Source organism: Labeo rohita, chromosome 8 (genome assembly GCF_022985175.1).
Source record: "Labeo rohita strain BAU-BD-2019 chromosome 8, IGBB_LRoh.1.0, whole genome shotgun sequence".
Lineage (NCBI taxonomy): Eukaryota > Metazoa > Chordata > Actinopteri > Cypriniformes > Cyprinidae > Labeo > Labeo rohita.
This window is the reverse complement of record NC_066876.1, coordinates 25,452,271-25,470,544: the sequence shown is the minus strand read 5'-3', so window position 1 is coordinate 25,470,544 and position 18,274 is coordinate 25,452,271. Positions and strand designations below refer to the sequence as shown.

Here is an 18,274-nt window from a genome sequence, read left to right as displayed (position 1 = left end):
TCCATCAAATACTCACTAAAATACCAGCCTCAGTCCAATCAGAAATACCGGTACTTACATAGAAACCTATACATCTGAGCCTGATAAAAATGCATTTTTTAAAGAAAGACATCAGATGGATTTAGCTGGTTTTGCATCTGAACTCTTCATATATATATATATATATATATATATATATATATATATATATGTATATAAAAAAGTACTGATTTTGCTGTACTTTGGATCAAATAAATGCTTAGTGTAAAAAGAATCCTGAAAAAAAAAAAAACAATAATAATAATAATAATAATAAATGTTTCCTGTGACACTAAAGACTGGAGTAATGCTGAAAATTTAGCTTTGATCACAGGAATAAATTACATTTTAAAATATATTCAAAACAGTTATTTTAAATTGTAAAAATATTTCACAATATTATTGTTTTTGCTGCACTTAGGATCTAATAAATGCAGGCTTGGGAAACAGAAAAGACTTCTTTAAAAAACATTAAAAATCTTACTGTTCAAAAACTTTTGACTGGTAGTGTTTAACTATAATAACCCCGCAGTGTAGAATAGAATAGAATAGAATAGAATGTCTCGTACTGCTCTGGGTCATAATGGCTTATGATAATTTTCTCCCAAGTCAAGTCTGTGGTATAAACTCTCATTAACTGATATTTACTGCTCTCTAGTGGTCATTATGTCACAATGTAATACATTATATCGCGAACTCAAACGTTCCTTTCTGCTTGTTTCCTTCCAGACTTAGTTTTTCGTTACACTATAAAAAAATTCAATAATTTTAGACCTCTGCACCTCGCTTCATGATGTACTGTTGTATGTTAAGGTAAGGTATTTTGCTATGTTAAGGTAAACTAACGTGTTTCCGCCGTTTTGGAAAGTTTTTCGCGTTTACTCTCCCAGTGAGCTCATAACGACCTTTGACACACTTAAAGAAAGAAAAATAGGGTACAAGTTCATGCAGCTTAAAGAAGTACACTAATAATATACACTAGACATAATAGAAAGACCAATGCAGCGTGCAAGGTGCTTTGTTTTACTACTATTATTAACAATGTATTATGCATTATTAAAACAATATGCATTTATACAACCTTATTTACGTGCTCTTGAGTATTTCGTATAGTTGATTGTAGTCTACAATATTGCAGCTCAACATTGACACCTGTCACTTCATATTTCTTGACCGTTGCTGCCAGAGCAACATAGCGTGTATAGAGGTCAAAATTATACAGCTTGCAGAATCTGCAAAATGTAAGTTATTTTAATATGTTAATTATTATTTTTATAAGAGGGATCATACAAAAGGCATGTTATTTTATATTTAGTACTGACCTGAATAAGATATTTCACATGAAAGATGCTTACTGTCCACAAGACAAAATAATAGTTGAATTTATAAAAATGACCCCGTTCAAAAGTTAAGTACATACACTTAATACTGTGTTGTTACCTGAATGATCCACAGCTGTGGTTTTGTTTTTGTTTTTTTGTTTTGTTTTTTTGTTTAGTGATACACTGTAAAAAACAATTTGCTGAGTCAAATTAAAATAATTTGTTACCTGGCTGCCTTAAAATTTTAAGTTCAGTCAACTCAAAAAAAGTTTATTCAGCTTGAAATGTTATATTATACTAAGTGACAACTTAGATATTTGAGTTGATTCAACTTCAAATTTTAAGGCAGCTGGGTTACTTACCCATCTGTTAAGTTTAGCAAACACAATTATCTAAGTTGTTACTTAGTACAACTTAACATTTCAAGTTGACTAAACTTATTTGAGTTGACTGAACTTAAAATTTTAAGGCAGCAGGGTAACAAATTATTTTAAGCTGACTCAACAAATTGTGTTTTTTATTTTTTACAGTGTAGTTGTTCATGAGTCCCTTATTTGTCCTCAACAGTTAAACTGCCTGCTGTTTTGTAGAAAAATCCTTTAGCTCCCACAAATTACTCGTTTTTTTTTAGCATTTTTGTGTATTTGAACCCTTTCCAACAATGACTGGTTTTTTTTTTTGTGATCCATCGTTTCACACTAAGGACAACTGAAGGACTCATATGCAACTATTACAGAAGTTAAAGGCTCACTGATGCTTCAGAAGCAAAAAACGATTCATTATGAGCCAGGGATGTCAACTTTTGAACAGAATAAAGAATTATTTTGCCTAAATATAATTTTCATTTAGTACTGCCCAGCAAAACTAAAGGAGACAAAATAAGTCAAATTTACCCTTATGTTCAAATTCAAAAAGTTTTCACCCCCCGTATGCACACAAAACTTAAATGATGATCTAAAATAACATCTTTATTGTGTCGGTGACAGTAAAAAAAAAAAAAAAAAAAAAAAAAAAAAGTGAAAAGTGTATTTTTAACCGTTATTCATAAATAAATCTAATTGCGTTGGTCTTTCTGCCTAGTTTATGTTATTCGTCTACTTGTTTTGAGTAGAAATCACAAGCCCAGTGTCTAATTCCTGGAGTTGTTACAAATAAAATGCATTTCTCTTATTTCGCCAGGTCTTTCCATATAAAAGGGAATAAACTCATACAACTCACTAGAGCATCATTCTCTGAAAATCCACAGTCATGGGCCACACCATCCAAGCTTTCCAGCTACTCTGCATACCACTGCACACATTCACCTGTTTCAGGCAGTCTATGGCGACCCTTGACACATAGGACACATCGGCCAACAGCATCTTCCCGCTGTATGAGCTCCTCTGTGCGCAGGAGACGCCTGCCAAGTGCCTTTCCAGTTATAGATGGAGAACTTCATCCAGCTCACAGACATGTGTATGAAGCCAATCTAAGGAACAGCCTAATCTGCCAGCAAAAGTTAGTCTCAATCATACATTACAGTATTGCAATATTTATAAGTAATATCCACCCTGTATAACATTGTCTTGTTTCAACAGATACCTTGTTCACAAGGAAAAAGTAATGAAGGGAGGTGGTGAAAATGCGATAGCACGCCATACGCAGAGAAATCGAAAGGTCCTCGTACGAGAAAGACTCCGCAAGCTGCTGGATGATGAAGATTATTTAGAACTGTCTCCTTTTGCTGGACTTGGTTTGTCCTATGGAGACATCCCATCAGCAGGCTGTCTCACAGGTGATATACTACACTACCTTTTTTTTTTTTTTTAAAGACTCTTCTGCTCACCAAGCTTGCATTTATTTGATTTACTTGAAGTTCAGCAAAAACAGTAAAATTCTGAAATATTTTTGCTATTTAAAAATAACTGTTTTCTATTTGGATATATTTTAAAATGTAATTTATTCCTGTGATCAAAGCTCAGTTTTTAGCATCATTACTCCAGTCTTCAGTGTCACATGATCCTTCAGAAATCAATCTAATATGCTGAATTGCTGTTCAAGAAACATTTTTTTAATTATTATTATTATTAGCAACATTTAAAACAGAGTATTTTTTTTTCAGGATTATTTAATTTATTTTCTTTTGATTTATTTAATGAATAGAAAGATCAGCATTTATCTGAAATAAAAAGCTTTTGTAACATTATACACTACCATTTAAAAGCTTGGAGCTTTTATATATAAAAGTATATTTTTTTTTTTCTTTCGGGAATGAAATTATAGAAATAAATACTTTTATTTAGCAAGAATGCTTTAAATTGATCAAAAGTGATGTCAAAGACATTTATAATGTTACAAAAGATTTCTTTTTCAGATAAATGCTGTTTTTCTGAACTTTATTTATCAAATAAAAATGTAAAAAATCTACTCAGCTGTTTTCAACATAATAACAATAATAATAATAATAATAAACGTTTTTTTTTTTAGCAAATCATAGTATTAGAATGATTTCTGAAGAATCATGTGACTGGAGTAAAGATGTTAAAAATTAAATTACATTTTAAAATATATTTAAAATAAACATTTTTTTTAAATAGTAAAACTATTTTAAAATGTACTGTTTTTGCTGTATTTGACTGGTAGTGTAGATAATACAGTGAAAAGTATTATCATTTATAAATTATTTAGAAATAATAAATTTATTAGACTTAATATTACTATTATTAGACATTCATTGAAATTAAAGTATTTGAGCATAGGCATTACTCTCAAACTTCGTTCTTAATAACAGTGTTATTTGTGTTTTTACAGGAATTGGTAAAATTAATGGACTTTGGTGCATGTTTGTTGCTAATGACGCCACTGTGAAAGGAGGTACGGCGTATCCTATCACTGTTAAAAAGCAGCTCAGGGCGCAAGGTGTGGCCATGCAGAATCGTTTGCCCTGTGTTTACTTGGTGGACAGTGGTGGCGCATTTCTGCCTCTTCAGGTAACTTGCATTCATTGCCATGATAGGCTCTGTTATCTCTTAATTGTGCGTTAATAGTTGTGTAAATGCTGTATCAACAGTCAGAGATCTTTCCTGATAGAAACCATGGAGGACGTACCTTTTACAATCAAGCAGTTATGTCAGCAATGAAGATTCCTCAGGTATTAAAAGATACATGCAAAATTTAAAAAAATATATATTCTTATTAAAAAAAAAAAAAATATCCATTTTGTGTTATTCTTATATTTTAGTGTAGTGTTTGATCTGATGCAGTGTAATGTCATGACCTCTAGGTGGCAGTAGTGTGTGGGTCATGCACAGCTGGTGGTGCTTATGTCCCCACTATGTCTGAAGAGGCGGTGATTGTCCACAGGATAGGAACAATATTTCTGGGGGGTCCACCGCTGGTGAAAGCTGCAACCGGAGAGGAGGTTTCCCCAGAGGACCTGGGAGGAGCCAGGCTGCACTCAGAGTATGAAACTGTTGTTTCCTACCTTGATTGCACTTTCATGTTGTTGACTGATAAATAATGGTAATGATAACAGACAGACCAAAACCACCCTACGTTGCTTCATTAATTGTCAGTCAAGTTTCTGGGTGTGTTTAAAGCAGGATAGAGTATTTAAAAATGTTGTAAAGCAATTTGTTTATAATATTAAATAAAATAAAATAATACAATTAAACATAATATTAATATTGGAGCATGCATCCTGCATAGTTTTGTTCACCTGATGGAATATAATATCATAATATAATATAATATCATATCATATCATATAATATAATATCATATATCATATCATAGAACAGAATAGAATTACAGTATAATATATAAATAGTGACCATTGTATTAATAAAAGGAAATATATATTTTTATTTATAAATAAAAAAAATAATAGTATTAATATATAATATAATAACTGAACTCAATATAAATATAATATAATATCATAGAATAGAATAAAATAGAATTACAATATAATATGTAAATAGTGACAAATAGTGATACTGTATGAATAAAAGGAAATATATATTTGTATTTATAAATAAAAAAATAGTATTAATATATAATATAATATAATAATATAATATAATATAATATAATATAATATAATATAATATAATAATGACATTAGAGCAGTATTTTACATGCATCCTGCATAGTTTTGCTCACCTGATGGAATATAATACCCAATCATATAATAGAACAGAACAGAATAGAATTATAATATAATAAATAAATAGTGACCATTGTATTAGTAAAAGGAAATATATATTTTTATTTATAAATATATAATATATATTTTTATATAAATATATATTTTTATTTATATGAAAATAATAGTATTCATATATAATATGATAACTGAACTCAATATATAATATAATATAATATAATTAAACATAATATTAATATTAGATTTTCACATGCATATAAGTCTTTCACATGCATACTGCATAGTTTTGCTCAGCTGATGGAATATAATACCCTATAATATAATATAATATAATATAATATAATATAATGTAATATAATATATAAATAGTGACCATTGTATTAATACAAGGAAATATATATTTTTATTTATAAAAAAAATAGAATTAATATATAATATGATAACTGAACTCGGTACTAAAATTGCAACAATGTTATAAATGCATCCTGCATAGTTTTGCGCAGCTGGATAAATTTTAATGTCTTCTTGTCTATTACCAGAGTGAGTGGCTGTGTAGACCATTTTGCAGCAGTAGAGGATGAGGCATATGAGTATACCAGAAACATCATCTCCACACTAAATTATGAGCTCCCAGAGGAGGACAGCGCTCAGGCTGAGGAGCCCCTGTACAACGTGGACGATCTCATGGGCCTCGCACCCCGCTGCTACAATCACAGCATGGACATCAGACTGGTAAAGACACATGCACATGCATCGCTTCAAACTTATACAATACATGCTAACATTTCACATGGTTTGTGGGTGTTCATTTACGTATTTCTTTCTGTATACTCTATTTAGATTGTGAGTCGACTAACCGATGGTAGTCGGTTTCAGGAGTTCAAGGCCCGTTACGGCACCACCCTCCTCACTGGGTTTGCCAGAATTGAAGGGTAATGGTTTTGGGTACTTTTTTAGTTATTATGTTATTAGAAAAAAGTCAGATGTTTTGAGTGGCATGTAAAAAGTCTTTTTAAAAATTAAAAATGCACCTTTGTCTCACTATTTTTACATAGAAAAGTAAAGATAAAACATTTAACCCTGAAAATTGGATTTACGTGCTTCTGTATGTCCAACAAATCAGATTTGAGCAGGATGTGGATTAAGAAAATAATTTTTCAATGAGATTTCAGATCATGGCTAAAGAGGGGAACCAGTCTTTTCATGCATTTTTTATTTAATCACACAAAAAGCATCTCTGAGAGCTGCTTTGTTCTTGTGGCAGTCTGAAACTCACCAAATGAATGTGAAACGTCAGAGATGCTCAGATAAAACTCTTATTGAGGGTTACATCATGCTGAACAAACACTTCTATGTATTTTTTAACTGATATTACTCTTGTTACATTATATTAGATTTTTGCTTTCAGCTTTATTTAATTTAGCATTGCTTGCTGTGGCAGTGATCACTTAGAGTTTAGAGTTTATTTTGAGGTTTATCCCATATAGTTTGTTCTGCAGACATGAATTTTACCTCAAATTATGTGGCTTGTTGAAAGGAGGTGTTTTTTTTGAGCAATTAGACAAGTAGACCACGCAGAACATATTATCAGAGGAGTTTTGCGTTGGCAAACATCAGTTACATTTTCTTGAGAAAATCTAATTTTTCGTTACTGTGATATAACAAGCAGATTTTTTCCATCAATGTTCAGTCATCAGATTGGAATTGTGGCAAATAATGGAGAGCTGACATACGAAGCTTCCCTGAAAGGCAGTCATTTTGTTCAGCTGTGTGAACAGAGAGACATTCCTCTCATCTTCCTGCAAAACACGGCACCTGAACCTGCACACACAGTCTCACAAACCAAGGTACAAAAGAAGACATTTATATGCGACCTGGACCACAAAACCAGTCATAAGGGTCAATTTTTCGAAATCGAGATCTATACATCAATATTTGATCAAGATACAACTATTTGAAAATCTGTAATCTGAGGGTGCAAAAAAATCTAAATATTGAAAAAAATCACCTTTAAATTTGTACGAATGAAGTTCTTAGTGATGCATACTACTAATCAAAAATTAAGTTTTGATATATTTATGGTAGGAAATGTACAAAATATCTTCATGGAACATGATCTTTACTTAAAGGAGAAGTCCACTTCCAAAACAAAGATTCACATATAATGTACTCACCCCCCTTTGTCATCCAAGATGTTCATGTCTTTCTTTCTTCAGTCATAAAGAAATTATGTTTTTTGAGGAGAACATTTCAGCATTTTTCTCCATATAATGGACTCATATGGTGCCCCAATTTTGAACTTCCAAAATGCAGTTTAAATGCGGCTTCAAACGATCCCAAATGCGGTTGTAAACGATCCCAGCTGTTTACAGGTCTTATCTATCGAAACGATTGGTTATTTTCATTAAAATAATACAATTTATATAGTTTTTAATGCCAAACACTCGTCTTGTCTTATGCTGCCTGGACTGTTTTTTTCCGGTTCATGACAGTTAGGGTATGTCGAAAAACTCCCATCTCATGTTCTCCCTAGACTTTAAATTAGTCCTATATCGCTGTTTTACCTTTTTTGTTAAGGGTGTCAAAATACACAGAGTTCAGATTAAAAAGTATTTAAATTGTATTTTTTTTCAATGAAAATAACCGATTGTTATGCTAGATAAGACCCTTCTTCCTCAGCTGGGATCGTTTACAACCGCATTTGGGATCGTTTGAAGCCACATTTAAACTGCCTTTTGGAAGTTCAAAATCGGGGCACCATATCAGTCCATTATATGGAGAAAAAATGCAGAAATGTTTTCCTCAAAAAACATAGTTTCTTTACAACTGAAATAAGAAAGACATGAACATCTTGGATGACAAGGCGTGAGTACATTATATGTGAATCTTTGTTTTGGAAGTGGACTTCTCCTTTAATATCCTAATGATTTTGGCATAAAAGAAAAATCTATCATTTTGACCCATACAGTGTATTTCCGGCTATTGCTACAAATATGCTACGTATGACTGGTTTTGTGGTCCAGGGTTACATATGCAGACTTTCCAACAAAAAAAACTTAAAAGAGGAATCAAATTACTACAAATGAGTAATTTCATTTAAACATGCATGTAACCCAGAAAACTGTAGCAGTTTCCACTTTGATACCAAAAAAAATGTGTTTTTTAATAGAATGGTATCTGGCTCTCCATCTTGTTTTACTTTACTTGCTCTCTTTCTTACCCACACTCACTTTGTTCCTCTAAACCGCTTGTTCTCTTTCCCATCTCTTTTAGGCAGAGTCCAACACTAACAGACTGAAGGCTCAGGGTTCCATGATGTCTGCTGTGGCTTGTGCTTCTGTACCCAAAATTACTGTGGTGATTGGAGGATGTCACGGAGGTGACAGCTATGCTATGGTCAGTATAGAAATCTTTCATTTAAAAAAACAATACTTTGAGTAGTTAAAAATGTAAAATCATTCTGAACACTTTTTTTTTTTAGTGCGGAAGAGCTTTTGACCCTAATTTTCTGTTCCTGTGGCCAAATGCAAGAGTGTCGATGTTGGCCCCAGGCCACTCAGATGCATTTGTGCAGACTGAAGAGGAAATCACACAGATTAATGACATGTAAGAGCCAATGTAGTGGGATGTCAAATATATTAGTGACAGAGACATTTAAGGTTCATAACTGGCTGTTTTAAAGGTATAAAAATGCATGAATAAATATGTAAATATAAATAAATTAAAATACACTACCAGTCAAAAGTTTTTGAACAGTAAGATTTTTACTGTGTTTTTTTTTTTAAAGACGTCTCATTTGCTCACCCAGCCTGAATTTATTTAATCCAAAGTACAGCAAAAACAGTAACATTTTGAAATATTTTTTCTATTTAAATATATTTAAAATGATATTTATTCCTGTGATTTCAAAGCTGAATTTTTAGCATCATTACTCCAATCTTTAGTGTCACATGATCCTTCAGAAATCATTCTAATATCCTGATTTGCTTGACTGGTAGTGTATATGAAAAAAATAAAAAAAAATCAATAGTAAATAAAAATGTTGTCCTTGTAAAGGTTGGAGGAAGAGAGTTCAGCATTCTTTTCCACTGGCAGACTGTGGGATGATGGTGTTATTCTACCTCAGGACACCAGAAAGGTAAAAGAAAAAAACTAGCAAATTTAATTTAATTTCTATGTGGTTCAAATAATTAATCTTTTATTTGTACTTTTGCTATACATGTACATATATATGAATGCTGGTTTAACTTTCCCTTTTAATTTTAGTTTAAAAATAGGGTAATGCATTTTTTTACATTACAAATTATAGACCAAAAGGCACAGAGCACTAGACTTTTCACTGGACAGCCATAATGTAAAGCAGCTGTTAATGGTTTCGGTGACGTGATTAAAGTAAACCTAAGTGACAGTAACTACAACTAACTAGTGTTCTTAGCTAATACTTTTTTATAATAACCTGAAGTATTTCTTAAGAATAAATGTGACTTGTTTTTCTATTTTGTTGTCTAATGCAGTTACATGAATATATATTTTAAGTGTGGTTTAACTGCCTAAATACTTTTTCATTGTTAGCTTAAAACATTTGCTCATATCTTTTGTTATGTTTGGATTTTTGTTCAGTTTGGATGTTCTTTAAATTATGGATTTCACTCTTGAGTTTGAAAATCAAAGCTTTATAAAATATATGCTTCTGTTCCCTTTTGTTAGATTTTGAGCAAGTGTCTGAAAATCATTAAGCAACAAGAGTATCAATTGTCCAGAGAGAGAAAGAGGACTCCTTTACTCCGACTATAACACTACTTCTGCCGAAACCTCAGTGAACTTGGATAAGATAAGATAAGATATAAACACATCTTTATTTTAATGACACTTTGCCTGTAATCAGCAGCGGTGCCTTATTATCCTGTTTTTCTGACGAAAATTTATGATGTAACATAAATTTGTACATACAGAATTTTACTTGTGAATAAATCATTCTTCATATATGCTAAAGTAGAAAATTTATTTTTGAAAAAAAAAAAAAAAAAAAAAAAAAAAGTCTCTCTTACTGTACACTGTAACATTATAAGCATATAAGGCATATAACTGGCCCTTTTAAAGAAGAAGTTCACTTCCAGAACAGACATTTACAGATAATGTACTCACCCCCTTGTCATCCAAGATGGTCACATCTTTCTTTCTTCACTTGTAAAGAAATTAGTTTTTTTGAGGAGAACATTTCAGGATTTCTCTCCATATAGTGGACTTCTATGGTGCCCCCAAGTTTGAACTTCCAAAATGTAGCTTCAAAGGGCTCTAAACAATCCTAGCCGAGGAAGAAGGGTCTTATCTAGTGAAACAACTGGTTCTTTTCCTTAAAAAAAAAAAAAAAAAAAAAAAAGTCAAAATTCAAATTTAGGGAGTTTTTCGACATACCCTAACTGTCTTGAACCGGAATACACAGAGTTCACGCAGAGCTAGACAAGACGAGCATTTAAGGTTAAAAAGTATAGAAATTGTCAATTTTTTTTTTAGAAAACCAATTGTTTTCCCACCGGCTGGGATTGTTTAGAGCCATTTGAAGCTGCATTTAAACTGCTTTTTAGAAGTTCAAAATTGGGGGCACCATAGAAATCCACTACATGAAGAGAAAACTGAAATGTTTTCCTCAAAAAACATGATTGAAGAAAGAAAAACATGAACATGGATGACGAGGGGGTGAGTAAATTATCCTTTAAAGGGTTAGTTCACCCAAAAATTCTGTCATTAATTACTCACCCTCGTGTTGTTCTAAACCCATAAGACCTTCATTCATCTTCGGGAACACAAATTAAGATATATTTTGCGTTATGATACTATGGCACTAGGGTGATGCAGAGGAGAATTATTGTTGATTAAAATCATTATTTTTGTTTTCTTTGCACACAAAAACTATTCTCATAGCTTCATAAAAATTATGGTTTAAGCACTGATGTCACATGGACTATTTTCATGATGTCCTTACTACCTTTATGTGCCTTGAACGTGGTAGTTGTGTTGCTGTCTATGGAGGGTCAGAGAGCTCTCGGATTTCATCAAAAATATCTTAATTTGTGTTCTGAAGAACAACGAAGGTCTTACGGGCTTGGAACCACGTGAGGGTGAGCAATTAATGACAGAATTTTCATTTTTGGGTAACTTTACCTTTAAATAGCAGCAATAACATAGAAAAACATTTACATGTACACTAAAAAAATTACCAATTTTGAAGTATAGTCTGAAAGGCAAAGTAGTGGTTCTCATCCTCTAGGGTTTGTACATGCCATGGAGAGTGACAGGAATGATGACATCAACCTCTGCACGTGCAATTTCTGTCAGGTCAGTGGCATTAAGTATGAGGAGGAACGCTGGCCTCTGGGTGACTCCTGGTTTCACTACAATACTCAGAAGAACACCTGAGAAAATCAGAAGAATGACTTCATTAGTTTGGGAAAATAAAAAGATCCAGAATATATGTTCTGTTTAATAATGTATGTGGAATACCGTCGTCTTCATCTTTAGCATCAGGGCTTTCCACAAACAGTGGTTCAGATGGATAGGCATCTGGCTCCTGCCATATCCATGTTTCTTTGCTTTTCACATTCAACTTGCAAATCTAAACCCCCACAGAAATAACACAAATCACACATTGAGCAAATATTGAACATGAAAAATGTTTGAAGTACCACGTCACACCCACCCGGTCTGGAATGAAGTGGTTTAACCCAAGTCCATAAGCGAAGGTGTAATTTTTTCCACAGTATTTTTTGTAGTTGATCTGAGGAAACTCAAAAGCTGAAACACAAACAAAACCCAAAGTGAAAATACTCAAAAAATTTAAAACAATTATTCATATTTTATATATATATATATATATATATATTTTTTTTTAAATATTAAAATGCTACATAAATTTTTAAGTTCTGGACATCAATAGTAATTCTAAATAAAAACAATATTTAAAAAATAATTATAAAAAAATAAATAAAACTACAACTCTGCTGTATTTATGACCATTTTCAAACAAGGAAGGTGATGAATATTTACCTTGACGCGGTCCAGAGAAAAGAACCTCAGGTTCCAGCCAAACAGTTCCATCACTGCACATGCAAGCTGTGGCTGTGGTGTATGGAAGGGAAACCAAATTCTTCCCCTGCTCTTCCTGCATAAACAAAAAAGGAAAGAACAAATGGGCTTTTGCATTGGAAAGACGGAGACAAAAAGTTCAAGAAACAAACTGAATTCAATCTAATGGTCCTGAGGTAAAGTAGGATCATCATATCTCTCACCCTGTGGATGTCCAGTGGAAGCACGTATCGCCGAACCTCTGGCTGTGGAGCTCTCATGGCTGCTTTTTTAACTTCCTCCCAGTTTTGCCTCAGGTTTGCCAAATATAGATAATTATATACAAAATCATGCCTGTCAGTCAAAGAAAGGGGACCAGAGATGATCACTATAGTCTATTTTTGTGCTTTCTTCTGGCCATGTTTACTGCCATTATCAAATTCAGTGTTTTTTTGTTAGTCTTTATATGCTATTTGGCCATTTTAAGATGTTAGCTAAAGCTTCAGTAAATATAAAAACAACCCGTCTTACCCCTTCCAAGTACAAAGGTCAACAACAATAAAGCCTTGGTCCTCATAACAGTTAATGTGATGGAAAAGATTAAAGACAGATGTTCTGAATTTGTGGTCAATGTATTCTCCAGGATTCTTGGTTGCCAGATGAAACCAAGTCTGGGAATGCAACCAAACGAACAAAATGAGTCAACATACAAAATACCTACAACATTTTTAGTTGTTTTTGTTTCCAAAGCATATAATTAACATTTTGAGTATTGTATAATGTCAGTAAGCTCTGACTTACACCCATTTTGTCACTGGTCTCAAAGCAGTCCATATAATTTGTCCCTCTGATACTCCAGGAAGTCAGAAATTTCAGCAGATTGATCTTCACCGGAGTCTCAACAAACACAAAGTAGTTCTCTGTCATGCCAAAGCTGTAAAATATGTACCGTTTTATTAATATTTTTTTGAATGATGAAGAGTTGATTATTATATTATTGATTATTGCTGTTTATATGTGACCCTGGACCCCAAAACCAGTCTTAAGTAGCACGGGTGTATTTGTAGCAATAGCCAAAAATACATTGTATGGGTCAAAATTATAATTTTTTCTTGTATGCCAAAAATCATTAGGATATTATGTAAAGATCATGTTCCATGAAGACATTTTGGAAATTTCCTACCATAAATATATTAAAACTCAATTTTTGATTAGTAATATGCATTGCTAAGAACTTCATTTGGACAACTTTAAAGGCGATTTATATTGTCCTATCCTAACAAACCATACATCAATGGAAAGCTTGCTTATTCATAAATCTCAGTTTCAAAAACTGACCCTTAGGACTGGTTTTGTGTTCCACGGTCACATATTATTATATTATCAACCTATGGACGTAGGATGGTTTGAATCTCTCATTGCTTGGAAACTGCACCAAAACCTTTGACTTCTCAATTGGATCGGATTTATCTGATTAAACAAATGATAATAGAACAGTTAAACAACACCTCAGAATGCATTAATAAGATCCTTTTGGGCCAACCAAGCAATATACCAACCTTCTTGTGGTGGAGGGATCTTGACAATGTTGTAGGCCAGTGACATGTTCTTCCCAAAGCAGTTTCCAATGTTATATACTGTACCGTCTGCTTCAGTATGTGGATGTGCAGTCACACCATTGACCGAGAGATAATTACAAAGGTCCACCTATGGGAAAGTAAAGAATAGTTCTTCCAAAAATCAGAATTTGCTTAAAATTTAAATTCTAAGATATAGATGAATTTATTTCTAGGAACAGATTTGGAGAAATTTTGCATTACATCACATGCTCACCAATGTATGGGTGCTGTTAGAATGAGAGTCCAAATAGCTAATAAAAACATCACAATGATCTATAAGCAATCTGCATGACTATGTAAATCGATGGACTGGAGTCGTGTGGATTACTTGTGATGTTATTATCAGCTGTTTGGACGGCACCCATTCGCCGCAGAGGACCCATTAGTGAGCAAGCGATGTAATACTAAATTTCACCAAATCTGCTCTGATAAAGAAACAAAATCATCTCCTAAATTTTCAGCAAATGTTCATTTTTGGTGGGCAACAGTGCAAAAGCCTACCTTTTTTATCGTTTCTAGGGTATCAGGATCAACTTTGGTTATGTAGTTGGTTTCCGTGCAGGCATAGAAATCCTCACCAATGGGGTAGATGTTGACAAGGCAATTGTCTGTCACCTCAATGCCTTGAAAGTAAGTAAAAAACCTGGTGTGAAAAAAAAAAAAAAAGAAAGTGGCAAAGTAAATGCACCATCAGGGCTAAATTTGTTTTTATGACATTATTTTATCCCTAAATGAAATTGAACAGAAAATACTGAAAATATTCTCCAGACCTGGAAAAGATGTTTTTGCACGGATCTGGATACGCAGTGGTGCCTAACTCTGTGATCACAATCCTTTTCTCTGTCATGGCTCTCACATAAGCATCAGTTCTAATAAACCTGAAATTAAAGGTGCCACACTCGAATTATTTTTTAACCTAAATTCTGGGTTTAGCCTGCTGGGTCATTTTCAACCCCTGCCAAATTATTACCCCCTCTCGTTGAAATCGCTACCTGATTTGCCTAATCCTAACCCCTCCCCCACACCTAACCCTAAACCTACCAATACTAGGGGGGTAGTAATCTGGCGGGGGTCAGAATTTGGCATAACACCGGCATGAAAATTAACATTGTTTCGATGAAAAGTGATTATAGAGAACGGCTGAATACACTTAAATTAAAATGCTACTTTTAAATGTTACATTTTTTATTACTAAAATGCTTGTTAAACAAATTTTAAATGTATGTATGTAAAAAATGTTCATCTTTAGATTATTGCTGTTACCTCTATAATTCTGTGTGATTTTTAATTTCCAGAGCAATACAGTAATTTTTAAACAATAGTTGACTTAAATAAAACAACCCAGCATGTTGGGTAAAACATTTAAACCTAACCAGCTGGGTCAAAATAACCCAGCATGTGTTCTGTCTAATATTTACCCAGCGCTGGGTTGCCAAATAACCCATGTTGGGTTGTTTTTAACCCAGTATTTTCTTTTAGAGTGAATATGCATTTGATTAAGTAAAATCGAATTTCTGTATTGTCTAAACCACCTTTACACAACAAATTATCCAGCATATGGGTCATTTCCATTCTAGTAAATAATTGCAAAACATTTATGTCATAAACTCAAATTGGGTTGCAGGTTGTTTATAAAAGTGGGCACGATAAACAGAGCAAAACACAAGCTTTTACCTGCGGTAATAAGTGACATGTCCATCCTTCAGGTCAAACTTGTGCATGAGAGCTTGGCCATCAAAAAGGTGGTAAAAAGGTTCATCTCCGATCTCAAACATCCCAGGGCCCATCCGGAGCAGACTGCCAGTGAGCCAGGCAGGGATTTTGCCTGCAGAGAGAAAGAGGTGGTTCACTTTAACCAAACAAATTCTTCAACCCCCGAATGTCTATAAAACAGCTCCCATATCAAAGGCTACAAGCTGCATACAGTTTTTCTTTCAGTGAAAGCATAGAGAAAGTAAAATGTAGAAAGTTACTAAATTAAAAAACTGCTTAAGATTATAAGTATACAAACCTGAGACATGAGCAGGAATGGGTTCAGCTAACTCTTCACATGACTCAAAGATTTTTTTATAGCCACCGGCTGGGTGTTCAAGACTGAATGAAAACAGATGTCTGCATTTTTAACATGATGAACTAAAATGACGTGACAATAAAAAACAAAACAACTAAACTTACACTAATATACTCATTCTTGAGGCATTTTGTATGTTCTTCTAAATTACACATTGCCAAAAGAAATAAAAAATAAGCTTAAAGGAAATTAAGGAAACATCAAATCTATTTCAAATTCAACATTTTTCAAAAATGTACAATATATGAAGAACGTTTTGTCCTAGCAAAAACACTTTTGCACAATTTGCGCAGTTTGACTGAGAATGAGAAGTTCCATTACTCACCGGCTGACCATGTTGAACTACGTTTTGAGGTGAGATGCTGCCTGTGTGTGTAAACCAGAACTGTTCTTTTCCCAGGAACAGCCACAGAGTCTTAAAACTCCTCCTCCGGCCAATTGGAAGGCTCTGAAACAAAAATCCCTTTGTGTTCAGACCAAGAACATTTCCAACGTTTACCTTCCTGAAAGACACCACAGCTCAAATGAAGAACACATTTCAACCTGTGGTGAGTTGGCTCAATTTGCAGACAGCATTGTATTTAATTCTTTCATTTTATTTTAATTGAAAGAAAATGTGTATGTAACTAATGAAGCACGTTGTTTCAGTAAAAAAACAACACCACAATACATCCGCAAAACCACAATACATTGTCATGGGAATGTGGCGTGTGAAAAGGCATTTCATTAATCACATTTTCTTTGTTTACTTCCTTGGATGACAAATGATTTGTTTTCCAGGGTCAGAGCACCAAATCATTCATAAACAGAGACTGGATGTGAATACTGATGAAGATCCACACAGCAGCACTCCTCAAGTCAGAGACTACAATGAAATGCACATATGCATGAACATTCATATCCTTCAAATGCTAACAATTTTTTCATAACTAGAAGAAAAATCTGAAATACAACTGCTTATTTAAAATGTTTATTGCATAGATCACGAACAGTATAAGTATTTAAGCTGATACAATAAAGTAAACAACGTAAAATGTAATGGATTTGGCTCACTTATGCTCATTAACTCGATACAGTAAAACCAAAAATCAATCACTGTCCAAGTTTAGTCTTTCATCAGTACAATGACTGAGTGCAAGATGATAAAACACTTATAAAAGAGGAACATAAGCAATCAGTAGACAGTACTGAGAAGAAAGAAAATATGTACATAAGAAATGACAACACATGTTAGCGCATTTGAGATGAAAACAGTGCAAATTAGCCAATACTAGCTTACTAGCCAGGAAACTCCCACATCACACAGAAAATCTATATATTTGTCTTTAGAAGTCTGAGTGAACATTTTCTGTGCACCTGAATAGTAAAGAAACCTGAAGACACACAAAAAGGTGATGATAAAAAAAAAAGAAAAGACTAAAAATTACACATAAACAATGTTACAGGACTAAAAATAAAATCTTCATTTTGTTTCAAGAAGACTCCGTGTAAACAGCATGTCAGGCCTATCTGCATAATATTTGCTGTGGGTCCTCTGAGTTTTTCCTAGCTATTATGACATTATGAATGTCTGTAAGCTCCCAATAACTTACAACAAATCACACACCTTAAATAAATAACATTAAAACTAACGGACATCTGTACTGAAAAAAAACAAACAAAAAACAAAAAAAAACAAACTTCAACCAAAGTTACAGTTCAGATTATACTGAAGTGATCCAATGTCAGCTCTTTCACTGCAACAGATCAACTAAAGGTCTTTAAACTCAACCAGTCTCCCAAAATATCATTCATACATGAGCATTTTAAGAGGTATTCAGTTTCGAATACTGAAGGTTTTGGCTTTCTTGATGCTTAACAGCATTGGCGGTTTTATCTTTGGTTTATCTGCAAAAAGCTGAGCTTCACTCTCTGTTGTGGGGAAACGTCTTGAGTAGATGTCAGGATATTCCTTCTGAAACTGAGAGAAGAAGAACAACAACAAAAAAATTTATTTGCTTTTACGTGGTCATAAAATTGACTTGAAGAAACATTT

General features: G+C 33.2%; 3 protein-coding genes across 4 annotated transcripts in view; 1 reads left to right on the top strand and 2 right to left on the bottom strand.

Annotated features, from left to right (window-relative positions):
• Positions 1-717: 717 nt before the first annotated feature.
• si:ch211-198n5.11 (methylcrotonoyl-coenzyme A carboxylase 2) lies at positions 718-10,874 on the top strand. Its single transcript, XM_051117597.1, has 13 exons — positions 718-831; positions 2,520-2,837; positions 2,918-3,114; positions 4,131-4,309; positions 4,390-4,470; positions 4,603-4,781; positions 6,027-6,219; positions 6,328-6,419; positions 7,178-7,334; positions 8,761-8,883; positions 8,969-9,093; positions 9,544-9,625; positions 10,195-10,874. Exons 1-13 carry the CDS (start codon positions 809-811, stop codon positions 10,279-10,281), a joined length of 1,836 nt encoding a protein of 611 aa, XP_050973554.1. The 5' UTR covers positions 718-808; the 3' UTR covers positions 10,282-10,874.
• On the bottom strand, positions 10,849-16,672 carry rpe65c (retinoid isomerohydrolase RPE65 c). Its single transcript, XM_051117598.1, has 14 exons — positions 16,565-16,672; positions 16,180-16,262; positions 15,843-15,993; positions 14,939-15,046; positions 14,670-14,811; positions 14,109-14,256; positions 13,938-14,019; positions 13,351-13,483; positions 13,081-13,220; positions 12,774-12,903; positions 12,532-12,646; positions 12,185-12,279; positions 11,989-12,100; positions 10,849-11,900 (listed from the first exon to the last, which is right to left on the bottom strand). The coding sequence occupies exons 1-14, from the start codon at positions 16,573-16,575 to the stop codon at positions 11,752-11,754; spliced, it is 1,599 nt and encodes a 532-aa protein (XP_050973555.1). The 5' UTR covers positions 16,576-16,672; the 3' UTR covers positions 10,849-11,751.
• A 528-nt stretch (positions 16,673-17,200) lies between these two features.
• The window catches only part of depdc1a (DEP domain containing 1a), a 10,036-nt gene continuing 8,962 nt past the window's right edge, over positions 17,201-18,274 (bottom strand). For both annotated transcript variants that reach the window (XM_051117595.1, XM_051117596.1), the window contains one exon: positions 17,201-18,199. In XM_051117595.1, the coding sequence (XP_050973552.1) occupies positions 18,056-18,199 (144 nt within the window). In that variant the 3' untranslated portion in view covers positions 17,201-18,055. The remainder of the gene's footprint in view (positions 18,200-18,274) is intronic.